We start from the raw sequence: 17,051 nt of genomic DNA, 5'->3' as shown, positions 1-17,051 counted from the left end.
TGACCACACTGACCACTGACCCACACAAATCTCCCATAGAAACCCCCCTCCTGACCCTGTCCGCACTCTGGACCTATCCCCATCCCTTTGCCCACAAATTCTGGGATTTCGGGTCATTCTGGGCCCCTTTTCCCTCTATTTCGGGTGCCGGCGTTCATTTCTGGAACATTTTCCACGCCCCATTTCCAGCCCCGCCTTTCCCGGGACTTTATTCTCCCAATTTTGGCCATTCCGGGTATTTCGGACTCCCCTTCCACAGGGATTTTATCTTTTCGGGTGGTTTTGGGTCCCTTTCCGCTCAATTTTGGGGAGTTTTTTCGCGCTCCATTTCTCAGCGCGCCTCTCCGGGGACGTTTTTGGCGCCACCCGGGCGCCATTTTGGCTCCACCTTCCCCGGCCACTTCCGGTTCTGCGCTTCCGCGTGGGCGTGGGCGGAAGTGACGCGCGGCGGCGGCGGCGGCGGGTCCGGCGGTGGGTCCGGGCCGCTTTCGGGGCTGTTTTGGGGTTTTTTTGGGTTTTTTGGGTTTTTTTGGCGTGCTGAAAGATCCCGTGAGGGGTTTGGGGGCTCTCGGAGGGGTTGGGGCGGGTTCGGGGGATCCCGGGGTGTCCTGGGTCGGCTCGGAGGGGTTTGGGGGCTCCGCGGTTGGGTTTTGGGGCATTTTGGGGGCTTTAGGGGATTCTGTGAGGGATTTGTGGGGTCTTGGAGAGATCTGGGGGGATTTGGGGGAGTTCTGAGGGGATTTGGGGCATTTTGCGGGGTTTAGGGGATTCTGTGAGGGATTTGTGGGGTCTTGGAGAGATCTGGGGGGATTTGGGGGAATTCTGAGGGGATTTGGGGCATTTTGGTGAGATTCGCTCGGTTCGGAGTTGGAGTTTTGGGGTCTCTGAGGGGATTTGGGGGAAATCTGGGGGGAATTGGGGGATTTTGGGGTATCCAGGCTCGGATTTGGGGGATTTTGGGGCTCCTGGGGGGGATTTGGGGGATTTTGGGGTATCCAGGCTCGGATTTGGGGGGATTTTGTTGGGATTTTGTGATTTTTTGTTAGATTTTTGTGATTTGTGACGGGATTTTGTGATCTGTGAGGGCTTTTGTTGGGATTTGGGGGTTTTTGGAGGATTTGGGGTCCCTGATGGATTTTGGGCGGTCCTGTAGGGTTATTAATGATATAATTAATTAAGGGATTAATTAATTAACACGTCTATGAGGCTTCAACCGCCTTTTAATGGGAAGTTGGGGCTTAATTACCCCACTGCTCATTAATTACACCTCCAACTCCTCCAGGAGAAGTTCAGTTAATTAACGAGGGTCCTAATTGATTAATTAAAGGGTTAATTAAGCTGTTTGTGAGACTTTTAACCCCTTAATGCATCCATTTCTTTGCCTTAGGCTGCACTAATACCCCCAGGTTCATTAATTGCCCTTGGCAAGGGTTAATTACCCCCAGAGTCAGTTTAGTCAATTAACGAGGGTCCTAATTAATTAACTAGAGGGTTAATTAACCCACCCACAAGGGCTTTAACCCTTTCCAAACCCCTTTTTTCCACCCCTTTTCATGGAAAATTTGGGGTTAATTACTCCCACGTTCATTAATTATCCTTCTGGGAGGAGCTGAGTTAATTAATGAGGCTCCCAATTGCTTAATTAGGGGTTAATTAGCTCCGCCATGGGGGAGCTGAGCGACCTGGACCGGCAGATCGAGCAGCTGCGTCGCTGCGAGCTCATCAAGGAAAGCGAGGTCAAGGCCCTGTGTGCCAAGGCCCGGTAATTAATGCTAATTAACACCAATTAACACCCCAGGAGCCCCCGGAGGGGTTGATTGGGGCATTAATTGGGGGTTTTGGGGGATTTTTGTTTGATTTTTTTTTTCAGGGAGATTTTGGTGGAGGAGAGCAACGTGCAGAGGGTGGATTCACCTGTGACTGTGAGCCGGGCCGGGGATTGGGAATTCAGGGGAAAAATTTGGGAATTTTTGGGGAGAAATTGGGGAATTTTGGGGATTTGGGTGGGATTTGAGGTGGACAGGAGGGGGTTTGGGGAAATTTTAGGGGAATCTTGGGGCATTTTGAGGGCATTTTGGGGGGATTTTGGGGTTTTTGGGAAGTTTGGGTGGGATTTGAGGGGTTTGGGGACATGTGGGGACATTTTGGGACATTTTGGGGCTCTGTTTCCCAGGTGTGCGGAGACATCCATGGGCAGTTCTACGACCTCAAGGAGCTCTTCAGGGTCAGTGACCCTGAGTGACCCCTCAGTGACCCCTGAGTGACCCTGAGTGACCCCTGAGTGACCCTGAGTGACCCTGAGTGACCCCTGAGTGACCCCTGAGTGACTTCTGTTCTCCACTTGTGCCCAAGTGCTCTCACCTGTCCCCCATGTCCCTCTCCTGTCCCTCACCTGTCCTCCCCCGTCCCTCACGTGTCTCACCTGTTCCCAGGTGGGAGGGGACGTACCTGAGACCAATTACCTGTTCATGGGCGATTTCGTCGACCGTGGCTTCTACAGTGTAGAGACCTTCCTGCTGCTGCTGGCCCTAAAGGTGAGCTCACCTGGCCAGGTGTGTCAGACAGGTGAGCACAGGTGTGTTCAGATGAGACAGGTGAGGGACAGGTGAGACCTGGGCACGGCCTGGTGCTGCCACACCCCTCATGTGTGACCCCATGGGTGTGTCCCTGGGCTCGACTCACCTGAGCCAGGTGTGAGCCAGGTGTGTTGTACATGGTACAGGTGTGTTACCTGTGCCAGGTGTGACTTAGGCGTGTTACCTGTGGCCAGGTGTGACTCAGGTGTGTTACCTGTGCCCAGGTGTGAGCCAGGCGTGTTGTACCTGGTACAGGTGTGTTACCTGTGCCCAGGTGTGACTCAGGTGTGTTACCCGTGCCCAGGTGAGGTACCCGGACCGGATCACGCTGATCCGGGGTAACCACGAGTCGCGGCAGATCACGCAGGTGTACGGTTTCTACGACGAGTGCCTGCGCAAGTACGGCTCGGTCACCGTGTGGCGCTACTGCACCGAGATCTTCGACTACCTGAGCCTGTCGGCCATCATCGACGGCAAGGTGAGCGCACTTGGGCACACCTGGGGGCGCCAGGGCGGGTGGAGGGGGTGGGACTCCGGTGCCCCGAACGTCCCCAAACACCCCAAACGTCCCCAGATTTTCTGCGTGCACGGGGGGCTCTCGCCGTCAATCCAGACCCTGGACCAGATCCGCACCATCGACCGCAAGCAGGAGGTGCCGCACGACGGCCCCATGTGCGACCTGCTCTGGTCCGACCCCGAAGGTACCGTGCTGGGGAGGGACAGGTGTGGGCAGGTGAGGGACACGCCCGGACCCAAAACCCCGGGAAAACCCCTCAGAACCCCTGAATTTTACCCCAAAATTCACCGAATCGGCCAAAAAAAGCCACCTTGTCGCCCGTCTCGCGCGTCAGACACCACCGGCTGGGGCGTGTCCCCGCGCGGCGCGGGTTACCTGTTCGGCTCGGACGTGGTGGCGCAGTTCAACGCGGCCAACGAGGTGTCCATGATCTGCCGCGCCCACCAGCTCGTCATGGAGGGCTACAAGTGGCACTTCGGGGAGACCGTGCTCACCGTCTGGTCGGCCCCCAATTACTGCTACCGGTATGCAAACGACGCGCTAATCGAGCACTCGTTAGTCGGGAGTTAGGTGGGAGTTAATTACGGAGCGGGCGGGGCTTAAGCACCTGCTAAAATCCACTTAGAGGATTTTAAATTTATTTAATTAATTAATTCAATGAGATGCAAATTAATTAATTTAATGAGATGCAAATGAGATGCAAATGCCCGGCAGGTGCGGGAACGTGGCGGCCATCTTGGAGCTGGACGAGCACCTGCAGAAGGAGTTCATCATCTTTGAGGCGGCGCCGCAGGAGACGCGCGGCATCCCCGCCAAGAAACCCGTGGCCGACTACTTCCTGTGACACACCTGGGCACACCTGGGCACGCCTGGGGGTACCTGGGCACACCTGGGTGCACCTGGGATAGACCATGACACACCTGCGTGCACCTGGGTATGGCCAAGGTGTATCTGGGGATACCTGTGGCACGCCTGGACACGCCTGGGACGCACCTGGGGACACCTGGGCGAATCTGGGGGTATCCAGGATAAAGCCAGGGGTACCTGGGCACACCTGGGTATGGCAGGGGTACACCTGGGACACACCTGGGAGCTTGTGAGGTCACCTTGGGGGTATCCAGGACACACCTGGGCATGGCAGGGGTACACCTGGGACACACCTGGGAGCTCGTGAGGTCACCTTGGGGGTACCCAGGACACACCTGGGCACACCTGGGGGTACCTGGGCACACCTGGGACACACCTAGGCTCAAACCTCTGCTCACCTGGGACGTGGGGGAGGCCTGGGGACCCCCAGGTGACTTTTGGGGACCTTCCCCTGCCCCCACTGGGTCCCCTACCCTCCCCACGCGCATTTTTGGGCGAAAATGGGGAATTTTTTTTTTTGTGTTTCTGCTCCGTTTTGCCTCCGTTTGGATAAAAAAAAGCTCAAAAATCCAAAAAAAAGTTTTTTTGGGAACAAGAGGGAGGAAGGGAAGGGGACGCGTCCCGTCATCCTCCATGGCACGGGCAAGATGGCGGCGCCCACAGGACACAGATGGCGGCGCCCAGGGCCCTCTGGCGGGAGGACCAAGATGGCGGCCTCCACGCCGGAAGTGCCGGCGCAGACCAGAAATGCTCAGCCACGCCTCTTTTGCTTAGGCCACACCCACAAAGGGGCGTGAGCAGCGTGGCAATGCACACCTGGCTTCAGCGCTTCAAATCGCGCGAGAGCGCGCGGGAGGGGACAAAAATGGGCGGGCAGTGGGTTGGGAGCAGAATCTCGCGAGACTTTCCACACAGCAGTTGCGGATCTCGCGAGCCGAGACGGCGGGAAAGGGGAGGATTAAGATTTCGCGAGAGGTCTCACTGAGATGGGCTGCGATCTCGCGAGAGTTAGCGCGGGAAGAGAGGAAAAGGCGGGAGGAAATCTCACGAGAAAAATTATTGAGACCCACGGCAATCTCGCGAGACTTGCATGAAGGGCAGGAAGGAGGCGGGCGTGAGAAAAAAAAAAGCCGGTTTGGGGGTATTGAAATCTCGCGAGCGAGCCCGTAGAAAAGCGGTATGATCTCGCGAGACGTCGTGTGGCGGGAGGGGGATGAGGGCGGGGGAGGAAGGCCTGAAGGAGGCGGGAGGAAAGAGGGGGCTAAAATACCGCGATAGCGCCCATAGGGAAGTATTTGCATTTGGCGAGAGTTGGCGTGGCGGGAGGGCGGCGTGGACAGCGGGCGGGGAAGGCGAGAGAGGCTCGGGGAGGGCCGAGGTCTCACGGCAGCACCAATTGAAACGCGCAGCGCTCTCGCGAGACTTGGTGTGAGATCGAGTGTGAAGGAGGGCAGGAGGAGCGAGGTCTCGCAAGATCGCGGTGCTTCTCAATGGGAGATCTCGCGACAGTTGGCGTGGCGGGAGGGCGGGAAGGAGGAGCGAGGGACAGGGGCGCTAGGACTCGCGAGATCTCAGTGCCTTTTCAATGGGAGATCACGCGAGATTTGAAGGGGGCGGGTAAAGAGGGCGGGAAGGGAAAGGCGGGAGGAGCTGAGGGGGGGCGGTAAGAGATCTCGCGAGAGTGCCTATTGGGGAAGCGTTGTACTCTCGCGAGACCTCGCTGGGCGCGCGCGCGGCCGCTGCCATTTTGCCGGCTTCTCCCTCAGCTCCCCGGACTCCATTTCCCGTGAGCCCTGAGGGAGGGGGGGGCGGAGGGGGGAGGAAGGCCCGGGGGGGGGTTCTGGGGGGGTCGAGGGGGGGCTCTGGGGGTCTCGAAGGGGGTCTCGAGTAGGGGGAGGGGGCACCCGGCCGCCATTTGGCGTTGGAGGCGGAGCGGGAGCGGAGGCGCCTCCCCGGGGCCCCCCCCTCCCCTCCCGTCCTTCCGCCTCCTCCTCCTCCGCCCCCCCCTCGGCTCCCCCTCCCCCCGTGAGGCGCCGGGAGCGGCCGGGAGCGATCGGTAACGGGGGAGCGGGGAGGGGGCGAGGGACCCCCTGCTCCGGGGACTTTGCTGGGGGTGAGGGACCCCCGGGGGAGGGGGCGGCTGCTGAGGCCTCAGGGGTTGTGAGGGTCCCGGGGGGGGCTTTGATTCGGGCTCGGGGGCGCTTTGCTGTGGGATGTGAGGGGATGTTGGAGGTCCCGCTGTGGGGTGTGAGGGGATGTTGGGGGTCCCGTTGTGGGGCTCGGGATTCGCTCTGTGGGCTGTGGGAGCTCCTCGGTGTGGGGGTACACTCAGAGCGGGGTGAGGAGCTCGGGGGTCCCGGTGTGGGGCTGGGGCAGCTTTGGGGAACCTGTGTGGGGTGAGGGACCCCCAGAGTGGGGGCCTGGAACGGGGGCAGGTGTGGGGTGAAAGGGCTGAGACCCCGCCAGGGGTTTGAGGGCCCCGTGTGGGGTTTGAGGGGTCCCCATTTAGGACCTTAGATCCCAGTGAGGGGTTTGGGGTCAGTCAGGGGTTTGGGAGATACCTAATAAGGGGTGAGAGTCAATTTTGGGGTCCCAGTGTGGGGCCGGAGGTCAGTTTGGGGGTCCCAGTGAGGGCTTTGGGGTCTGTTTGGTGTTTTGGGGTCACTTCAGGGTTTTCAGGTCATTTCAGAGTTTGGGGCCATTTAAGGGGTTTGGGGACACACGGGGGGCCTGGGGGTTTGTGTGTGGGACAGGTGACCCCAGGTGGGACAGGTGACCCCAGGTGGGACAGGTTAGTGAATCTCAGGGTTGCCCTCCCCACCAAAGGTCAGAGTTCAGAAGGCACCTGAGGCAGGGGCCCCCTCAGAGCTGTGGCAGGAGGGGCAGTCCAGCCCCAGGTGAGGTCAGGTATCCCCAGGTACCCTCCAGGTGTGCCCAGGTGCCTCTCAGATGTGCTCAGGCCCCCTCTCAACACCCCAGTGCCGCAGTTGTGCCCTGCCCTGACTCACCTGTGCCCCCAGGACGCCGCCCCCGCCTCAGCGGCACCGTGGAAGTGGAGTGTGAGGAGGAGGAGGAGGGCCCCGCGCACACAGGTGAGCCCGGCAGCGAGGGGGGCCAGGTGAGAGACGGGGGAGCCTGGGCAGGTGAGCTGGGATAGGTGAGCCCAGGCAGGTGGGGGACAGGTGAGGCCGTGTGGGCTCAGGTGAGGCTGGGGGGGGGCTGGGCTGAACTCTCTCCTGTCCCAGGTGTGTCCCAGGTGCGCTCTCACCTGTGCTCTCACCTGTGCAGGTGCCGCGGCGCAGGTGAGGCTGGGCCGCCCGGGCGCCCCCCCCCAGCATGAGGCGCCCCCTACCCAGCAGCCCCTGCGGCCGGGGGGGGGGGGCGGCCCCGGGGCCCCCCCGCCCCACCCCCACCCACCCCTGCACCCCCAGGTGAGTGGGGGGAGGGGCGCGGGGAGGGGGGACCCAAAATTCCCCCAAAATCCACCAAACTCCCCCCAGACTCCCTCTGAACCCACCCCCAGGAGCCCCCAGACTCTCCCAAAATGCCTCAAAATCCCCCCAAATCCCCGGTTTTCCCCTCGGGGACGCGGCTGGCGGAGAGCGGCCGGCTCCGGGCCGACGGCCCCGCGCTTCCCGCCGTTCCCGTTTTCCCGTTCGGGGTGGGCAGCGCGGCCGCCGCTGACAATTCCCGTTTCTCCCCGTTGCTCCGCTCTCCCCAGGTCCCGGCGGGCAGAATGACCGGCTCCAGCCCCGTCTCTCCGGCCTCGTCCGCGGGGTCCCCGGGCAGCCCCTCCCCCCCCGGCCCCCCCCGGCCGGCCGCGCCCCCCGAGGGCCCCCCCGAGGGCCCCCCCGGGCCCCCCGAGCCCCCCTGGCTGTGGGAGCGCAGCCACGCCGAGATCGCCGAGCAGGCCAAGCACGTGAGTCCGGGATAGTGCCGGGAAAACACCGGGATAACACCGGGAAAACACTGGGAAAACGGGGCTGGGATAATGCCGGGAAAACACTGGGATAACGCCGGGATAACGCCGGGAAAACACCGGGATAACGGGGCTGGGAAAACACCGGGATAACGCCGGGATAACGCCGGGAAAACGGGGCTGGGAACGGGAACACCGAGAAGTGGGAATGGGGACAGGCACTGGGAATTGGGGGGCACTGGGAGAGGGTTTGGGGTGGAATTTGGGGAGTTTGGAGGGACTGGGAATGGACTGGGAGGGACTGGGATGGGCTGGGAATGGAACTGGGATGGAACTGGGAATGGAACTGGGATGGACTGGGAGGGACTGGAATGGTCTGGGATGGACTGGGATGGACTGGGAGGGACTGGGATGGACTGGGAGGGACTGGGAGGAGGTTTAGGAGCAGTTGGAGGTGCTGGGGTGGGGGAGGTATAAAACTCTGGAGATTTGGGGTTTTCTTTTCCAAGCATTTTCTGTCCTCACCTGTCCCCACCTGTCCCCACCTATCCCCACCTGTCTCACCTGTCCCCACCTGTCTCACCTGTCCCACCTGTCTCACCTGTCCCGCAGGAGGCCGAGGTGGAGCACCGCGTGGCCGAGATGAAGCGCGAGGGGTTCTGGTCGCTGCGGCGCCTGCCCAAGGTGCCGGAGCCGGCGCGGCCCAAGGTGCACTGGGATTACCTGTGCGAGGAGATGCAGTGGCTGGCCGCCGACTTCGCCCAGGAGCGCCGCTGGAAGAGGGGCGTGGCCAGGAAGGTAACGCACCTGGCCGCGCCTGGCCACGCCCTGGCCACGCCTGGCCACGCCCTGGCCGCGCCTGGCCGCACCTGGGATGGGTTTGTCAGAGCTCGGTGGCCGGAGCGGCGGTGCCCAGGCGCTGTCCCCACACCTGTGCCCCACCTGCGGCAGGTGGTGCGGATGGTGATGCGGCACCACGAGGAGCAGCGGCAGCGCCAGGAGCGCGCCAAGCGCGAGGAGCAGGCCAAGCTGCGCCGGGTGGCGGCCGCCATCGCCCGCGAGGTGCGGCACTTCTGGAGCAGCGTCGAGAAGGTACCTGGGACACACCCGGGACACACCTGGGACACACCTGGGACACACCCGGGACACACCTGGGCAGGTGTGGGACACACCTGGGACACACCTGGGCAGGAGTGGGACACACCTGGGACACACCTGGGCAGGAGTGGGACACACCTGGGACACACCTGGGCAGGTGTGGGACACACCTGGGACACACCTGGGCAGGTGTGGGACACACCTGGGACACACCTGGGCAGGCCTGGGGAGAGGGGCCGTGGCTGTGGTGGTCACTGAGGGTCACTGAGGGTCCCTGGGGGTCCCTGGTGGTCACTGGTGGCCAATGAGAGCCAGTGGTGGCCATTGATGACCACTGGGTATCCATCAGTGCCTGCCCGTGACCCCCAGTGACCTCCACTGACCCCTGGGTGCCCGTTGGTGGCCACCCCGAGCGCTCAGGTGCGCGCAGGCGAGCTCAGGTGCGCGCAGGTGTGCCGCAGGTGCGCTCAGGCGCGCGCAGGTGTGTTCAGGTGCAGGCAGGTGAGCGCAGGTGTGGCGCAGGCGCGCTCAGGTGAGCACAGGTGTGGCGCAGGTGCGCTCAGGCGCGTGTAGGTGAGCTCAGGTGCAGGCAGGTGAGCGCAGGTGTGGGGCAGGTGAGCTCATGTGCAGGCAGGTGAGCGCAGGTGAGCTCAGGCGTGCTCAGGTGCAGGCAGGTGAGCACAGGTGTGGCGCAGGTGAGCGCAGGTGAGCTCAGGTGCAGGCAGGTGAGCTCAGGCGTGCTCAGGTGCAGGCAGGTGAGCACAGGTGTGGCGCAGGTGCGCGCAGGTGTGCTGCAGGCGCGCTCAGGCGCGTGCAGGTGTGCTCAGGTGCAGGCAGGTGAGCGCAGGCGCGCTCAGGTGCAGGCAGGTGAGCGCAGGTGTGGCGCAGGTGGTGCAGTTCAAGCAGCAGTCGCGGCTGGAGGAGAAGCGCAAGAAGGCGCTGGACCTGCAGCTGGATTTCATCGTGGGCCAGACCGAGCGCTACTCGGACCTGCTGAGCCGCAGCCTCAACGCGCCGCGGCACGGCGCCCGCACCTGCGCAGGTAACGCGCCTGGGGGGGGGCGCTCACCGGGGGGGAGGGGTTACCTGGGGGGGAGGGGTCACCTGATGGGGAGGGGCACCTGGGGGGAGGGGTCACCTGCTGGGGGCATCATTTGGGGGATTTGGGGCTCACCTGGGTGAGAGAGGTCACCTGTGGGGCGAGCTCATCTTTGGGGGCTTGGGGGTCACCTGGAGGGGTTTGAGGGTGGTCATGGGCTCACCTGTGGGTGCTGGAGGAGGTTCAGGTGTTACCTGGGGGGTTTGGGGGGTCAGGTGTGGGGGCTGGGCGGGCCCAGGTGTCCCCTGTGGTCACCAGGTGTCCCCGAGCTCACTTGTCCCCTCCTTTGCAGCCCCGGCCGAGAGCCCCCCCCGGCCTCTCGGGGACCTGCTGGGCTCCCTCCCCCCGCAGGTACCGCCCCTCCCCCTCCCTCACCTGTGCCCCTCCCCTCACCTGTGCCCCTCCCCCTCACCTGTGCCCTCCCCTGCCCAGGTGCTGAGGAGCTCTCGGGACCCTCCCCCGCCCTGGGGCCCCCGCGAGGAGGATGAGGAGTTCGCAGCTGAGGAGGAGGAAGGTGGGGGAGGAGCCACACCTGGGGGGAGGGGCCAAACCTGGAGGGGAGGGGCCACACCTGTAGGGATTGGGAGCCGTTTCTGGGAGGTTTTCTGACTTTTTTTGGCGTTTCCCTCGTCTTTTTGTATTGCCCCCGATTTTTTGGGTTATTTGGAGGTGCTGGGGTGACACTCGGTGACGTTTGCTGACGTTTTGGGGCCGTTCGGTGACGTTTGGGTGACACTTGGTGACGTTTGGTGAGGTTCAGGTGACACTCGGTGACGTTTGGTGACGTTTGGTGACGTTTTGGGGCTGTTTGGTGACGTTTTGGGGCTGTTTGGTGACGTTTTGGGGCCGTTTGCTGACGTTCTGGGGCCGTTCGGTGCGGTTCAGGTGAGGCTCGGTGACGTGGTTTGCTCCTGTCCCCAGGTGAGGATGAGGAGGACACGATCGCGGCCCAGGAGCGCCTGGAGGGCGACGTCGATCACCAGCAGGAGCTGGACGACCTCGCCAGGGAGGGTGAGCGACCCAAAACACCCAGAAACCACCCCAAAACCACCCAAACCACCCCCAAACCTCCCCAAATGGTTCCAAAACACCCCAGAACGCTTGGGGCGCCGCAGGTAACTCAGGTGTGTTCCAGGTGCGCTGCCCATGGAGGAGCTGCTGCAGCGTTACCGCGGCGCCTTCACCGACTCCGACTGCGACTCCGCCCCCGGCGCCAGCAGCACCCGCTCAGGTACGGCCTGCCGCAGGTCACTCACCTGATCCTTCACCTGCGCGTGCCTCACACCTGTCCAGGTGTGCCATAAACCCCGCCCAGGGGCCCCAAACCCCGCCCAGGAGCCCCAAACCCCGCCCAGGGGCCCCAAACCCCGCCCAGGTGTGCCCTGCACCTGCTCGGGCGCTGCCTCGAGCTCACCTGTGTCCCCAGACTCACCTGGCGGTGACAGCGAGGAGGATGAGGATGAGGAAGACGAGGAGGAGGAGGAGGACGAGGATGAGGCCGATGACGAGGAGGAGGAGGAGGAGGGGGAGGGGCAAGAGGGTGGGGGTGGAGCGCCAGGTGAGCCTGGGGGGGGCGTGGCCCCACCCACACCTGCCCAGGTGGCCCCGGCCCCGGCTGCAGCTGCCGGCCCCGCCCCCAAGAAGGAGATCAGCGACATCGCGGCGGCCGCCGAGAGCCTCCAGCCAAAGGGCTACACCCTGGCCACCACACAGGTGAGCGCACCTGGGCACACCTGGAGCACAGCTCAGTACGGCTGGGATACACCCGGTCCCGGCTGGGGACACCTGGGGTACACCTGGGGTACACCTGGGGTACACCTGGGATACACCTGGGGTACACCTGGGATACACCTGCTCCCACCTGGGGGCACCTGGGATTCACCTGGGATACACCTGGTCCCGGCTGGGGACACCTGGGGTATATCTGAGGCTCACCTGAGGCTCACCTGTGCCTCACCTGCGGCTGACGCTGTCGCGCGTGCCGGCGGCGGCGCAGGTGAAGACGCCGATCCCGCACCTGCTGCGCGGCACGCTGCGCGAGTACCAGCACATCGGGCTGGACTGGCTGGTCACCATGTACGAGAAGCAGCTCAACGGCATCCTGGCCGACGAGATGGGGCTGGGCAAGACCATCCAGACCATCTCGCTGCTGGCACACCTGGCCTGCGAGAAAGGTGAGAGGGGACACCTGGGCACACCTGGGGACAGCTGGGGACAGCTGGGGTACACCTGAGGACAGCTGGGATACACCTGGGATACACCTGGGATACACCTGGGCACACCTGGGGACAGCTGGGGTACACCTGGGCACAGCTGGGGTACACCTGGGTACACCTGGGGCACACCTGGGATACACCTGGGATACACCTGGGTACACCTGGGGACAGCTGGGGTACACCTGGGATACACCTGGGATACACCTGGGCACACCTGGGGACAGCTGGGGTACACCTGGGCACAGCTGGGGTACACCTGGGGTACACCTGGGCACACCTGGGACACACCTGGGCAGCTCTGGGAGGTCTTTGGGGTCTACCTGAGCTTTTTCAGGGTCTCAAGGACTCACCTGGGCCCCTTTCTTGAGGTGTTTGGAACTCACCTGTGCCCGTTTTGGGGTGTCTCACCTGTCTCTCACCTGTGCGCAGGTAGCTGGGGCCCTCACCTGATCATCGTGCCCACCTCGGTGATGCTGAACTGGGAGATGGAGCTCAAGCGTTGGTGCCCCAGCTTCAAAATCCTCACCTACTACGGCGCCCAGAAGGAGCGGCGGCTCAAGAGACAGGTGAGCGCACCTGGGCACACCTGGGCACACCTGGGCACGCCTGGGCGTGGTCTGTGTGCAGCTGGGGGAACACCTGGGGGCACACCTGGGTTGCTTCAGGGAGGCTTTCTTGGGGGGTTTTGGCCTCACCTGTCGCACCTGCGCCACCTGTCAGGGCTGGACGAAGCCGAACGCGTTCCACGTGTGCATCACCTCCTACAAGCTGGTGCTGCAGGACCACCAGGCCTTCCGCAGGAAGAACTGGAAGTACCTGATCCTGGACGAGGCCCAGAACATCAAGAACTTCAAATCCCAGCGCTGGCAGTCCCTGCTCAACTTCAACAGGTGAGGGCACACCTGCCAGGGCACACCTGGGGAACACCTGGGCACACCTGGGGTATGCCTGGGCACACCTGGGGTATGCCTGGGCACATCCGGGCAGGTGAGGGGCTCACCTGAGTTGGATCCCCGGCACAAGTCACTGATGGAGCTCTGGTCGCCACTGCTGGGGCTGTTCCCTCACCTGTGTGTACCTGTCTCACCTGTACCTGTCCCACCTGCAGCCAGCGGCGGCTGCTGCTGACAGGCACGCCGCTGCAGAACTCGCTGATGGAGCTGTGGTCGCTGATGCATTTCCTGATGCCGCGCGTGTTCCAGTCCCACCGCGAGTTCCGCGAGTGGTTCCACAACCCCCTGACCGGCATGATCGAGGGCAGCCAGGAGTACAACGAGAGCCTGGTCAAGAGGCTGCACAAGGTACCTGGGGCACACCTGGGCGCAGGTACGGGCACCTGGGGCACACCTGGGTGCAGGTACAGACACCTGGGATACACCTGGGCACAGGTACAGACACCTGGGGTATACCTGGGTGCAGGTACAGACACCTGGGGCACACCTGGGACACACCCGGGACACACCCAGGGCTCACCTGAGGCACACGTGGGGCACACCCCAGACACACCCGGGACACACCTGGGGACACACCCGGGACACACCTGGGACACATCTGGGGCACACCTGGGGCACACCCAGCCCCGGCCATAGCCCACCTGAGGCAGGTGTGCCCGCACAGGTGCTGCGGCCGTTCCTGCTGCGCCGGCTGAAGGTGGACGTGGAGAAGCAGATGCCCAAGAAGTACGAGCACGTGCTCAGGTGCCGCCTGTCCAAGCGCCAGAGGTTCCTCTACGACGACTTCATGGGCCAGGCCAGGTGAGAGCGGCGCACCTGGGCGCACCTGGGAGCCCCGGATTCCCAGAGTTCCGGTTGAATTGTACCTGAGTTCTATGGAGTTCTACCCGAATCCGCCCCAAATTCACCCCAAATCCCTCAGTTGGAGGTCTCCGGTGAGCTCGTGGTTCAGGCAGGGTGAGGGTGACGCACCTGGGCACACCTGGGAGCCCCGGATTCTCCCAAATGCCCTCCCAAATCCTTTCCAATCCCCCCGTTCTCCTCAGGGTTTTTTTGCCTGACCCCCAGGTAATTCCCCAGGTGAGTCCAGGTGACTTTTCCATCCCATTTTCGGCCCCAAGTTCACCCTGGGCCCCCGAATTTCCCCCCGAAACCCCCAAATTTCCCTTCCAAATCCCTTTGGAACTCCCTGGGATTTCTCCGGTGAGCCCAGGTGAGCCCCTGCTGTGCCCAGGTGAGCTCAGGTGCGCTCAGGTGCGCTCCGTGTCCCTCCCCAGCACCAAGGCCACGCTGGCCAGCGGCCACTTCATGAGCGTCATCAACGTGCTGATGCAGCTGCGCAAGGTGTGCAACCACCCCGACCTGTTCGAGCCCCGCCCCGTCACCTCCCCGCTCGTCACACCTGGCCTCAGCCTCGGCACCCCCGCCCTGGTGCTGCGCGCCCTGGAGCCACACCCCTTCCAGGTGAGGCTCACCTGGGCGCGGGGGCGATGCACCTGGGCGGGTGAGACACACCTGGGCAAGGCAGCAGGAGGAGGTTCGGGGGCACTTTTAGGGGATTGGGGGCTCCGGCAGGTGTTTGGAGGCACCTGGGAGGGGTTGGACACACCTGGATGTGGTTTGGACACACCTGGATGGGATTGGGCACACCTGGATGGGGTTGGGATACACTGGGGGGGGTTGGACACACCTGGATGGGGGTTGGACACACCTGGATGGGTTTGGGCACACCTGGAAGAATCTAGGGGAGTCTGGCAATGACCCAGGTGTGGCACAGCTGGGAGTCAGGTGGCAGCCAGGTGTGTCAGGTCCCCCGGGCGTCGCTGAGGCGCCGCAGGTGACGCCCAGGTGTCTCCCCAGCAGGTGGACCTGTCCCCGTTCGAGCTGGTGGCGCTGGAGGCTCACCTGTCGCGCTACGCGGCCGATTGGTTCCTGCCGCGCTTCCGCGTCACGCGGCGCCTGGTGGAGGACGTGGCCGCCGCCCCCGACCCCCCGCCACGCCCCAAACCCGTCCGCATGAAGGTCAACAGGTGAGCGCACCTGGGACACCTGGGGACACCTGGGGAACACCTGAGACACATCTGAACACACCTGAGATACGTGAGATACACCTGGGGACACCTGGGACACACCTAAACACACCTGGGGGACACCTGGGGAACACCTGGAGCCCAGTCTGGAACCCAACCTAGAACCGATCTAGAACCGAGTCTAGAACGTACCTAGAACCGAGTCTAGAACCCGATCTAGAACCGAGTCTAGAACGTACCTAGAACCGAGTCTAGAACCTGATCTAGAACCGAGTCTAGAACGTACCTAGAACCCGATCTAGAACCGAGTCTAGAACGTACCTAGAACCGAGTCTAGAACCGAGTCTAGAACCCGCTCTAGAGCACACCTGGACACACCTGGGAACACCTGGGCACACCTGGACGCCCCTGGGACACCTGGGGACACCTGGGCACACCTGGACGCCCCTGGGACACCTGGGGGCACCTGGGGACACCTGGGCACACCTGGGGGCACCTGGGGACACCTGGGCACACCTGGGGGCACCTGGGGACACCTGGGGGCACCTGGGACACCCCTGGGCACACCAGGGGACACCTGGGACACCCGCAGGTGTGCACCAGGTGGGCGTGGCCCTGACTCCGCCTTTTTTTTCAGGATGCTCCAACCGGTGCCGAAGGCGGAGCCCCGGACTGTGCTGCTGCTCCCCGCCCCCCGCCCCGGCCCGGGGGGTGTGGCCTCACCAGCCCCCGCCCCTTCTGCTCCAAACCCCGCCCTCTCCACGCCAAACCCCGCCCCCCTGCTGGTGGCCCCGCCTCTTGTCACGCTGGGCCACGCCCAGGCCCCACCCCCTAGCGCTTGCCCCACCCCGTTGGTGACGACTCAGGGGGCGGGGCTGAACCTGGGGCTGGGATTGGCGCTGGCCCCACCCAGGGCCACGCCCACGCTGCTGGCTCCACCCCCTGGAGGCCCCGCACATGGTGAGGGGGTGGGGCTTAATAACAGCGGGGGTTAATTAGGAGTGGGGTTTAATTAGGGCAATGATTAACAGGGAGGTGCTCAATTAGGGGTGGGACTTCAAAGGGGTGGAGCTTAATGAGGAGGTGGGGCTTAATCGGGGTGGGGTTTAATGATGGGAAGGTGGGGAGGGGCTTAATGAGTCAGGGTGTAATTAGCGGTGAGACTTAACGAGGTGGAGGGAGCTTAATTAGAGGAGTTAAAGGGCTGAGGGTTAATGTGGGAGTTTTAATGAGAAGGCGTGGCTTAATGAGGAGGCGGAGCTTAGCAGGAACAGGGATTAATTAGGGATGGAGTATAATTAGAGTGTAGCCTAATCTAGGTGAAAACTAATTAAGAGATTGAAGGATGGAACCTAACGGGTGGGCCTTGAGGGGCGTGGCCTACTGGAGAAGAGGTGGAGCTTAATTAGGAAGGGGAGGGGCTTCGGGGTTAATTGCGGACATTTTAATTAGAGTTAAGAGTTAATGCAGGTGAGGCTTGATGGAGGTGGAGTTTTATTTAAACCAGGGGGCGTGGCCTGATCTGTTTGTCTTCCCCAGCCCTGCCAGCGGCGTCATTGGCCACGCCCACCCCCGCGGGAGGCCCCGCCCCCGTGGCCGCACCCACACCAAATATGGGCAAAGGGGCGGCTCCGGCCCCTCCCCCACCCGTGGCCACCTTCGCGCTGCCCCAGCGGCTCCTGCTGGCCCCGGACATGCAGGCCCGGCTGCCCTGTAAGCCACACCCCCTCATTTGCATCTCATTTCTAGCGATTCCTTTGGGAGATTACGAAGAAA

General features: G+C 62.9%; 2 protein-coding genes across 3 annotated transcripts in view; both read left to right on the top strand.

Annotated features, from left to right (window-relative positions):
* The first annotated feature begins 410 nt into the window (after positions 1-410).
* PPP4C (protein phosphatase 4 catalytic subunit) lies at positions 411-5,032 on the top strand. 2 transcript variants are annotated; one of them, XR_015281604.1, is made up of 10 exons: positions 411-471; positions 1,647-1,762; positions 1,871-1,922; positions 2,174-2,224; positions 2,433-2,534; positions 2,881-3,054; positions 3,151-3,277; positions 3,428-3,617; positions 3,808-4,162; positions 4,235-5,032. XR_015281604.1 is itself a non-coding variant. In XM_086872194.1 (9 exons), exons 2-9 carry the CDS (start codon positions 1,665-1,667, stop codon positions 3,935-3,937), a joined length of 924 nt encoding a protein of 307 aa, XP_086728320.1. In that variant the 5' UTR covers positions 417-471; positions 1,647-1,664; the 3' UTR covers positions 3,938-4,300. The 2 variants fall into 2 exon arrangements, 1 of the variants encoding a protein (XP_086728320.1); XM_086872194.1 differs by having other exon boundaries at positions 417-471; positions 3,808-4,300.
* An 18-nt stretch (positions 5,033-5,050) lies between these two features.
* The window catches only part of SRCAP (Snf2 related CREBBP activator protein), a 25,089-nt gene continuing 13,088 nt past the window's right edge, over positions 5,051-17,051 (top strand). Inside the window, exons 1-20 of the mRNA XM_086872132.1 lie at positions 5,051-5,137; positions 6,981-7,052; positions 7,682-7,879; positions 8,492-8,677; positions 8,831-8,971; positions 9,866-10,019; positions 10,369-10,427; positions 10,509-10,590; positions 10,998-11,087; positions 11,212-11,307; positions 11,503-11,789; positions 12,073-12,250; positions 12,722-12,858; positions 13,013-13,182; positions 13,401-13,593; positions 13,910-14,046; positions 14,523-14,709; positions 15,106-15,275; positions 15,913-16,235; positions 16,815-16,988. Of these exons, the coding sequence (XP_086728258.1) occupies positions 5,051-5,137; positions 6,981-7,052; positions 7,682-7,879; positions 8,492-8,677; positions 8,831-8,971; positions 9,866-10,019; positions 10,369-10,427; positions 10,509-10,590; positions 10,998-11,087; positions 11,212-11,307; positions 11,503-11,789; positions 12,073-12,250; positions 12,722-12,858; positions 13,013-13,182; positions 13,401-13,593; positions 13,910-14,046; positions 14,523-14,709; positions 15,106-15,275; positions 15,913-16,235; positions 16,815-16,988 (3,121 nt within the window). The remainder of the gene's footprint in view (positions 5,138-6,980; positions 7,053-7,681; positions 7,880-8,491; positions 8,678-8,830; positions 8,972-9,865; positions 10,020-10,368; positions 10,428-10,508; positions 10,591-10,997; positions 11,088-11,211; positions 11,308-11,502; positions 11,790-12,072; positions 12,251-12,721; positions 12,859-13,012; positions 13,183-13,400; positions 13,594-13,909; positions 14,047-14,522; positions 14,710-15,105; positions 15,276-15,912; positions 16,236-16,814; positions 16,989-17,051) is intronic.

Source organism: Cyanistes caeruleus, chromosome 39, assembly GCF_971803275.1.
Source record: "Cyanistes caeruleus chromosome 39, bCyaCae1.hap1.1, whole genome shotgun sequence".
NCBI lineage: Eukaryota > Metazoa > Chordata > Aves > Passeriformes > Paridae > Cyanistes > Cyanistes caeruleus.
Note: the sequence above shows the minus strand (reverse complement) of the source record. Positions and strands in the feature narration are given on the sequence as shown.